At 35.1% G+C, this 10333-nt stretch overlaps 1 protein-coding gene across 1 annotated transcript; it reads right to left on the reverse strand.

Moving 5' to 3' along the window:
- Positions 1-972: 972 nt before the first annotated feature.
- Positions 973-9917, reverse strand: LOC149804097 (uncharacterized). Its single transcript, XM_089954053.1, has 8 exons — positions 9486-9917; positions 7490-7745; positions 6263-6534; positions 5710-5856; positions 4710-5044; positions 2977-4179; positions 2187-2442; positions 973-1929 (listed from the first exon to the last, which is right to left on the reverse strand). Exons 1-8 carry the CDS (start codon positions 9666-9668, stop codon positions 1402-1404), a joined length of 3180 nt encoding a protein of 1059 aa, XP_089810179.1. The 5' UTR covers positions 9669-9917; the 3' UTR covers positions 973-1401.
- Positions 9918-10333: the final 416 nt, after the last annotated feature.

The raw sequence follows: 10333 nt of genomic DNA on the forward strand, positions 1-10333 counted from the left end.
ACCTACAGTAAGATAGGTTAATGCAAAAGTATGTATTCGAGTGCGTAATTTTTCCCCTACCCATGATGCTATCACTGACGTCATTACTGTATCATACCCAATCGAAACTCAACATTATCTCATTTTTTAAATACATGGCTAGTGTCCTTGAGCTTCGTCTATTCACTAGTCAATATAAGCAAGAAACAGCTATAGATTTCGTTTTTGTAGATCATCGTGCCATACTATTGCATTTAATTCCCCGGAGTATTGAAATGTTACATTCGGTAATGTCGAAATAAATGATGGAGCATTAAAATATATAGATATACATTATAGCATTTTATCTTTATAAAGTTTGCATTCCCTAACCTTGTACGTAAAATAAACTTGGTCATATGGTCACACACACACACACACACACACACAGAGTTTAGGGACATCGATACATTTTAAAAGGGCTAGTTTACTAATCGGTAAGGAGATTTTTCCACCAAGTGTGAGGCACATTATTTTAATATTCATTTGTAATTGGATTTGAAAAAATGGAACAGCTGTGGTAGACCGTCTCGCCCGATTCAGACGACCAACAAGAACATATACAGCACGCATATCTATTTTATATTATAAGGTAGAAGAACATACAGCACGCATATCTATTTTATATTATAAGGTAGAAGAACATACAGCACGCATATCTATTTTATATTATAAGGTAGAAGAAGACAGGTATATAATATTCACAATCCATAAAAGGCAAAGGTAATGTGTGCAGTCTTATGTAGATGAAAAACATTTGGCAAACATACGAACAAAGTTAATTGTTAATTTCATGCTTTCATTATACAACGTGTATTATATAATATGTGTATTATAATAATGCGATAGTGAACATTTAGTCATTTTCCAATACGTCAAAATTATTTGATGAGTTTATTGTAGCAGGAACGTCAGGTTAATACTTGACCAATGTAGAGATACAAGATACCAATGACTTGTGAGGGAATCAATTTTATTGTTTTTCACATGGTTCATAATAATACAAGACAGTCAGCTCAGTAGCTGTTCAGTTAAACATATTTAACTAATTTAACTCTCGTTTCCCGTCCCCTTCATATCCTCCCCCTCCCCCTCCTCTCTCTCTCTCTCTCTCTCTCACACAGTTGGTGACATTCCATACATTACTGGAAGATTTGAAATTATGTCGCAATATATATGAAACACAATAATGATTTTAGGCTGAACGGTAATATGGACAAAAATAAATTAAATGTGATAAATATCACTCGGCTTTTAATGCAGACGATTCTACATATAGTTCGTTCCTGAAACTGGGTCTCTCTGGTAGCATGGAATCATCTGAATCTCTTATTTCACTTTAACAATGACAGTTCTATTCGGCAAATTGAAGAAAAATTAGGTTTATCGTTGGGGATCGAGTGAAAATTGACGTGGCTGATTAGTTCGTGTAGGGAAAGACGAAACACCATACGTACCACTACTGCTGAGATTATTTGGGAAGGCGGTGTCGAAACTTAAACTCTTTGAAATTTGTTTTTTGCCTTGCTTGAAGAACAACGAGAGATCTTCTGCAGACGGACGACGAACGATTGCAGGATTCATGCATCTTTGCATGAAATCCGTTAGATTCTTTGGAAGCTGTAACAAGGATTCCCAGTCAAACACCTCAGAAGGGTTGTTACACGAAATGAATTCAGACAAAGTCATTTTCTTTTCTTTTCTAAATGCAATGAATGTTGGCGCTAGTATTTCAGCACAAAGTATTCCAAAGGAATAGACGTCGGCAGTGAATGTATATTTGTCTCCACGGAGGACCTCTGGTGCCAAGTACACGAAGTCCCCAGTCTTGATATGAACTTTGTCGACGGGAAGAGTGGCAACTCTTGGCAAACACGCACCTGTCAGTTTCACCTGTCCTGATGATGTCACCTACAAAAACAAATATCCCATTACATGAAGTGGATAAGAGTGGGCAAAAGGAAGAAGTAAGTAAGCAAGAAGATATATCTATTATGATGATAGAGATGACAAAAAGGTATAGATAATACATGTAATACTTGCAATAATTAAATAAATATTATTAAAGATACCAAATTAAATAGCAAAGCACAAAGAACATTGAATACCGAAATCGTATGTTCCACGATGTAAATATAGATCAACAATAATTGCACACTTTTTTATACCGTGATTGTATCTTGGGATAGTTCCATATGGACCATCTTTTTGTTATGCAGATAGTCAAGCCCTGATGCTGTCTCTTCTAGAATTGACACGAAACTCTTGGTCCTTTCATCAGGTTTTCCATCATTTCCTGAGGGTATAGTCTCTGTAATATATCGTCTCAGTGACCAGTAGCTTCCATCGTAGACGAATGCAGGTGTGGGAGCATCAGTATGGTGAATTCCAAGAAACTCCGCCAAATGAGGATTTGATATAATCCTATGAAACAAAACTACAGAGTTAAGCATTTTATTGCAATTTATTCAAGTCACAGCAATACGAATAATACAGTAAATACAGATAACTACGGACATGGTGAACGTTCATACAATTCACATCCAAATACAGAACCTTAAATGACAATCAAGTAGCCAGAAAAAAGGTATAAGACATCGACTAAAAACAATATCAGCTGCATTGTTTTAATTCAGGCCACTTAAGAGAGATAACAGTATTTAATTTCAATTCAAAATGGTATAGATGTAGCTGTACTAAATAAGTGCTGACCTAAAGCAAACGTTATCCCAATGTATATGATAATGACTAATTAGTACATATTAATTACTTATTAATACTTACTAATTCTAATATAAATCGTTTAAGCAGTTAATAATCATTCACGTATTAGGAAAGCATTTAGAAATTGCCATGTCTTTCGTTTCAAAGGGTAATTAATGTTGGAAGTTCATTTAATTGTACTTCATAAAGAGACATTTGACAAACACATAGAGATTACAGAATAATTAAACACACCTCAGTTTGGCCACCTCGTGGAAAGTGTTGTCTACACCTGAGGATGGAAGATAAACTCGAATAGTTATATCTTTCTCCGACTTGTCTCTTGAATGGACACCCGTTTTAACCACAGTCCACAAACCCTGTGGATTCTTGCTCTTTTGTTTCTCCCGTTCAGTCGTTGTTCCGGAAAACATGTCAGACACCCTGAATGTTGATGAGAAACTACTATTGTTTTCTATACCATGCTGTACTCGAACCTCGTCATGCTTAAAGTCATCGACAAAGATGTGTCCTTTGCCATACATTTGTAAGGAACGTCGTATTGCCTCAAAACTGGTGGCCAACTGTTCGTAATCCTGCTGATATTGTCGGTCTTTTATTTGATGCTTTTGGTAGCCGTCACACTGTATCTGGTTGGTGCTAATGATTCGGGGGATGGTGTTTTTCAAATGCTCTAGGTATTTGTAAAGATGGTCCAATAGCCACTTAACGAAAGGAAGAAGACCACTCTGCTGTTTGCCGTTTGCTTGAAGCAATCGCTGCAGAAGCTTCTTCGATCTGTGTTGCGCATACCTCACCGGGTTTTTCTTATACTTTTCCAAATAATTCTTTGCAAACGGTAGTTTTCTAGGCATGTCAGTGAGGATGTCCAACCTTATACCATAAGATTTAAAATCCACACCGGCATCACCTAGCGCCACAATTCTTCCTTCGCCTACACTGTCTCTGAGTCTTGAGCTCCCACGAATATGAGCTTCAAGCAATTCAATTTCGTTTCCAAGCAAGTTCAAACCTTCTCTGACTTTCTGAGTCATTTCGGTTTCGTACCTTTTGATCACTTTATGTTCTTCGTCCCATTCCAAGAGAACGTCTGCTAGTTTATTGTAAAAAGCCTTTTCAACTCTTGCCTTCACTGTTCCCCAACTAGCGTTTTTCTCGTTCCCTGTCGGAATTTCATCTTCAGTCCATGTCGATAACAAACGGATTTTTAACTGTGGACTTTTCATGTACGGCTCCAAATCCGCACAAATGGTTTCGGATAATTTTTCAACGTCGATTTCGAGATTTTGGATTATATCATCGGATTGTTTATCAAAGATGGACAGCCTTTCAACGATGGATTTTATTTTTAGTTGTAGGTTGTGTTCGGAAAGATCAAGCATTCGGACGGCTGTTCGGACGTGATGGAAACTTCTCCGCAGAAGGTTGTCAATCCATCTGAGAATATATATATATATATATATATATATATATATATATATATATATATATATATATATATATATATATATATATATATCGCATGTAACGTACATATAATGTGCCATTGCGTATTTGATACTAATATTCCTCGTCTTTAAATCCATTATATCCATCTCAACTACGGTTCAGACTTATATCTAAAAATTGTGTCTAACACTCAAACGCACACTGCACATACACTGCCTGCTTGTAATAATTACTGCAAATACTATTTCATGATTAAGAGTTTTAAGAAAGCTTTTCATTGGAACAATTATAATCAATCCAAGAACAAATCTGTATGTACTCTATTTAGGAATTGAATTGTAATATCCTACAAATTAAAAGGAACATAGAATATATATATATATATATATATATATATATATATATATATATATATATATATATATATATATATATATATATATATGCGTGTGTGTGTGTGTGTCATTGGCTCTTAAGGAAACTCATTCCATTTTATGTCAATAACATTTATTTCTTACTTGTAATTTGCTTTTATTCTTTTATCAAGAACCATCAAATACAAATCCCTTAAGCCTTCGAGGAAAGCCTGCAGGTCACTGTTGATGTAGTCTGGGTCAGCATCAACATCCCTCTGTGCTATCTTCTTTGAGAAGAAAATCACCTGCGATTCCAAAAGATCAGGCCAAATTCTACCTAACTGCTTCATGACATGATCCTTGACCTTTCTTCTCATTAAAGGATCGATGGCGTCAAACCGGTTGCACACAAACAAAGTTGCCCTTGGATCAAATTTCCAACCTCTCGTTCCTTGTGCTTTGTGTTGTTTCAGGATAATCGACAGAAGGTTTAAGAGCTGAATGAAAGAAACGAGACGGATACAGTTTGAAGTAAGTTATAAAACATCGACAATTGAACATGCTAATAAGACTTTCAAAACATTGAACATTTTTCCAGGATTATGAATCTCTTTTCACGAACACTTTTAGAGTTAAAAGTTTTATATAAATGGGAAAAATTATATTTTGACTATGGTGTCTATATGTGAAGTTAAATTAATGCATATTTTGAAGATCTGAAAAAGCATATTAATAACAATTTAATAATTAATAAATAATAATCATACAAAGAAACTGTTGTCAGTTTCAAGTTTCGATATTGATCAGACTGTTTTAAATAACAAGTGTTTTATAATTTAATTTTTAAATTTATTTTCATTATATTGTCTGGGTTAGATGCAAATATTGGCCAATGGTGATTTAACGGTTATGACATTTTTTACACTTTTTCCGGAATGTCGATAGCTGTTAAAATTTGAAAACTAATTATGCCTATGTCAAGGAATATTCTTCATTAGATAAAACATTCTAGTCATATATATATGACTTGTGAGTACCTTGCCAAATATTTTCTAAAGGAATTCACAAATATACATGTGAAACAAATACAATACCATGACGAGCACATAGTCGTATATTATGCCTATTTCATTGAAGAACACGACAACACATATATACATACTAGGTCTTCATGAACCCCTCCAGCATTATCTGTTTTTATGATGTAGATAAAGCCATGTATTTCATTGTTGTTGATATAGTCTATCAAATATTTCTCCAGGAATTCGTTCTCGCCTATACCTGGTGTATCAGCGAGAATAAGAGTGTTCTGAAATAGAAAAAGGCTGTGTCATTGATTCGTATGTTAATGTCCGGAAGTCAGATCTCTTGATAAAGATGACCTTTTCTCTAACTAATACAAGTATAATGCCATCACTTTTCATATTTGTATTTGCACAACAAACATTGCCACTTTTACTCTTGATAATAATAATAATAATAATAATAATAATAATAACAATAATGGGGTAGATGTGATATGTTGGCTTTCATTGTATAACTTACTTGCGTCATTAAAACATAAAAACAGCTTGTTTCTACTCTACTCTATCAAGGTTTACCTGGGAGAACTATGGTGAGAAGTTGAAGCATGACAGTAAGAAAGGCGCAAACAACTAGCTTGTTTTCCTTAACATCGAGATACAAAAGGGAGTTTCGGATAAAATCGTTCTTACGTTGAGTAAATCCGAATTGATGCAGACTTCTACTTCTCTGATGTCATGACATTGACGACCATCTCCTTTGTGGCAGAGTACTTCATTTAACCTGTCTAAATCCAGCGGGTCTATCTCAGTGGTCTCATCATTATTGCGAATTACTTTTGCATATCGTCTTCCTTTATTTTGGACTGTGGTGATAACTGAAGTACAGCTAATAATCTTCTCTGCAAGAACGGGGTCTTGAAAAAGGAGATTCAAACACGACGATTTGCCTGCTTTTGTTTCACCTGTAAATGAAATTGAAAAGTAAAGTTCACATCAGCAAAACACATAGAAAATTATTTTGAAATGTACCATTTCGCATTTTGCATATTTGTCTACATAACTGAATGCTTACTTGTATTTATTTATTTATGTTGTACTTCGGTTGAGTTACACCTTGAAGGCAATTATGAGCGTAATGAGGCAAGTACCTTGCTTTTCTAAAATATATTATATACTGTCTAGAAAAATTTAAGCTCTTCGAACATGTAACAATTGTTTAATGATTCTTTTATTAATTCTAGACAATATTGATGGAATTTAACTGATAAGTATCATTCTCGTGCAATCTCGCATAGTTAAGCCAACATTTAAAAGGGATATACACAAATTCTATTGATTTATGTTGCAAAATTTATTATGGGTATACACAATTTATTATGGTTATACTGCTACAAATATAATGACATGATTGACATAATTAACACAACTATTATGGATTTTTTTCGAAATACCGTGATTTTATTTATTTTTGTTGGGTCATAAGTGTGGTGGACTTGCTAGAAGATAATGTTTTTTCGCTGTTGTTGGCATATTTCTGATGGTCATGGGTAGGCTTTTGCAATTTCCCCCAGGGTGCCGGCCAAATAAGCGTTTCTTAAAGACACACCCTACCATGTACATAAACATATAAACCATTTGGACGGCCGTTGGGTCTTAAAATCGATGGCTTGAAGCAATAACGAAATCTATAAAAATGTGTACCCTACAAATTAATGTAATTCACAGTACAAGATTAAATGAACTTGAGTGAGTATGTACACAAATGTTTTCGCTCATCTCCTAAAACATTAAGGTTTACAGGATCAAAGAGCTGGGCCCTGGTAAATTTGATAAAAGGTAAAAATTAAGTCTGCATTATAATTGGTTTATGGATACATAATTAATAATTAATAGTATTGCAATTAAAGTCATAATCACCTGCTACTAATATCTTGCAGCTTGCATTTTTGTCTTCCAATAGTTCTTTCCTCCTTTCAATGTCTGCCGCCAGGTCTTCCGATGTTCCTTCCTCCTTCAGGAGCCTTGACAGAGTCTTGATGGGATTATCCTGTGGTATATCACTTTCAAACAAACCAGCTCCTTTGAGCACGTCATACATCTGGATAATCAGTGACTTGAGCTGTCTTCTTTTGTCTCTATCTTGTATTGCTGCTTCTTGCATCGTTTGGACAATCTAAAGTTATGTATAACAGAGAGTGAAAAAGATAAAACGAATATAATAGAAATTCGTGTACTTTCGTCTTAATATTAAAAGGAACTTAAGACACTGAAACTAAATGTCAGAAATATTTGTTCCAGACAAACTTTCATATAATTCAACAGTGGTGTACTTGATTCCAATATATTTGAAACCAATTGATATATACATGGAAGAAATTGAACAGGACAATCATCTCTGTCCATTAGTCATTGAATACTGTGGCAAAACGTTTTTAAATTCCACACAGTATTAGCACTGATTTCTTAAAAGTTAAATCACCGAACAGCTAGGGGTAGTTCTTTTGGCCAGACTATTTTTAAAATCAAAGGTAAAAATAGATAATTCACTTTTATATTGAATTAAATATCTATAAACAACATAATATAACATAAATTTATGACATATGCAAAGACATACATAGCCAGTGCGATACATGTGTGTGTGTGTGTGTGATTCGGGTTGTCAATGTAGCTTTAAAAAATTTTCAGTCATATCGCTACGATGTTTGCAGTATGGCAGTATGCTGCAGACATGAAACATCATGTCCCATCCAGCCTCATTATCCTAACACCAGGCCGACCAGTCCAAACAATAACCTAGCGAGGCAGCTGTTAGTACCATTTTTATAAGTCTTTGGTATGAATCGGGAGGGACTTGAACCCGGGACCTCTCCCAACCGAGGCTGACGCACTTACGACCAGGCCACCGGAGCGGTCCCAATGCGATGCATTATACATGGGCAATACAGTGTTGCATAAATGAATTAATAACTGAATGAGTAATGGCGATAGAAAATATGTGTACACATAAATCAGAGAGAGAGAGAGAGAGAGAGAGAGAGGGAGAGAGACGGAGAGTCATATTCACGTCATCTAACATTGTCGTTTATGGTGCTTTTTATAACCATTCATTATTTCTCAGAATTGATAACGAGATGTGTATTGACGAATGGAGTTACCTGCCGTGTGTGTCATCTAGAAAATGTAGTTCTACCCCCATTGCCGTATAGTCATTTTGGAAATTGTTACACTGCTAATTTTTCTAACTTTTCTCATTCATAATGATTCAATAAATAAAACCGATCCTTAAGATTTAAGCCTGAGATTTCGTTTGAATAAAGAAGGTAATAGCTCGGCAAACAGTGTATGGCTAGGGTCCTCAGCATCGAAAATCATTTGATCACTGGTGAATAACATGATTGCGACTATTTGAAGCGTAATAGCAAGCAGGAGATATATTCAAACATTGTAATCACTTCTGATTCCTTTTTGTGCAAGATTTACCCTTGCTACCGACAAAATGATTAAGTTTAATCACCTCCTCTCTTTCTTAGTCGGTCTGAATATCAGTTTTGCCATCATAGCCAGGTACAGAGAGAGAGAGAGAGAGAGAGAGAGAGGGAGAAAGAGAGCTACCTTCAGGTATTTCGAGTTCTGAAAATGACCTGATTTAGATACATTTTTGGGAACCAACCATTTAAGGGATTTGTGTTGTAAGATTGTTCTTTTAAGGAAAAAAATCATTATTGAGTAGCTTGTATGACTATGTTGTTATAAGTACTAGGCTTCTGTAGCGCAAGTGAAAGTTTAAATTTCTCATCAAGCATAAGTTATGTTTTTTACTCTCACAGTCATCCGATTTTCACGTATTTGCTTATTAGTAGGATATAAGACAGGGAATAAAGAGAGAATTTCGATTCAAATTACTGCTTACCTTTTTCCTAATATTTCCATGTTTAATCTTCTGATAATGGAGCATAAGTCTATTTTTAATGTCATCTAGGTCCATCAAGCCTTCATCCGGTATGGAAAATTGTTCAGTCAGCGCCAAGGCACTTTCAATATCCTCCAGAGACCTTATCAGGTCTGGAGTAAGTTTGACTGACCGTCTCGCCATTATACTTTATTGGAGTCCTTAGACGAATGTCAGGTAGGTCCTGAATGGTACTTTCCGGCCTCGAGTGTCTGTAATGTATATTTTAGGTTATTTACTGAATATATATCAAGTCCTCGCTTCCCTTCGTAAGCTAATGCAGATAATTTCTAAGTTTGCATGCTTGTCATCTGATCGAAATTAAGCTTATCGTGCTAGCTATACGACAAACTTTGGATTTACATTATGACGGTATGTACAGTCATTTAAATACACTCAGTCTGCATTTCACAATATATATATCTTGTCTTTGTCTGGTAATTAAACGTATGCGCATGCGTTCTTTGCTGTGATTCGTAGAATCTGCGAAATCGTAACACGGGTTTTCCCCAATAACAGGTTGAGTAAACAGATCTTTCCATACAGTACCCAATACAATAGAATAGAGGATAGTTTTCTATTGAATTCCGTCCATTTTACTACTCTTCATGTATGAATGCACGGTGGGTTTATTTTCTGAGGGATGAACAAACGCTGTCTGCGTGAGTCGAAAGTAAAGAATTTAAAATACACTTAGTTATTTACAAGTTTGAATAAAAAAAAATTCCTGTGAGAGTTAGAAGATGGGCTGAATCTATATATTCCCCCACTATTAATTATGCTTACAACTGTTAATAAGACATCGGCCA

This window comes from Sinohyriopsis cumingii, chromosome 3 (assembly GCF_028554795.1).
Source record: "Sinohyriopsis cumingii isolate HCF-2022 chromosome 3, ASM2855479v2, whole genome shotgun sequence".
NCBI classification, from domain to species: domain Eukaryota; kingdom Metazoa; phylum Mollusca; class Bivalvia; order Unionida; family Unionidae; genus Sinohyriopsis; species Sinohyriopsis cumingii.

Excerpts from the sequence above, each read along its gene's own strand:
- LOC149804097 (XM_089954053.1), bottom strand. The coding sequence starts at position 9,668 with ATGGCGAGACGGTCAGTCAAACTTACTCCAGACCTGATAAGGTCTCTG. Across the intron at positions 5,045-5,709 it reads GAGGGGTTCATGAAGACCTA|CTCTTAAACCTTCTGTCGAT; the intron begins GTATGTATATAT and ends TCTTTCATTCAG. Across the intron at positions 2,443-2,976 it reads CACGAGGTGGCCAAACTGAG|GATTATATCAAATCCTCATT; the intron begins GTGTGTTTAATT and ends TTTGTTTCATAG.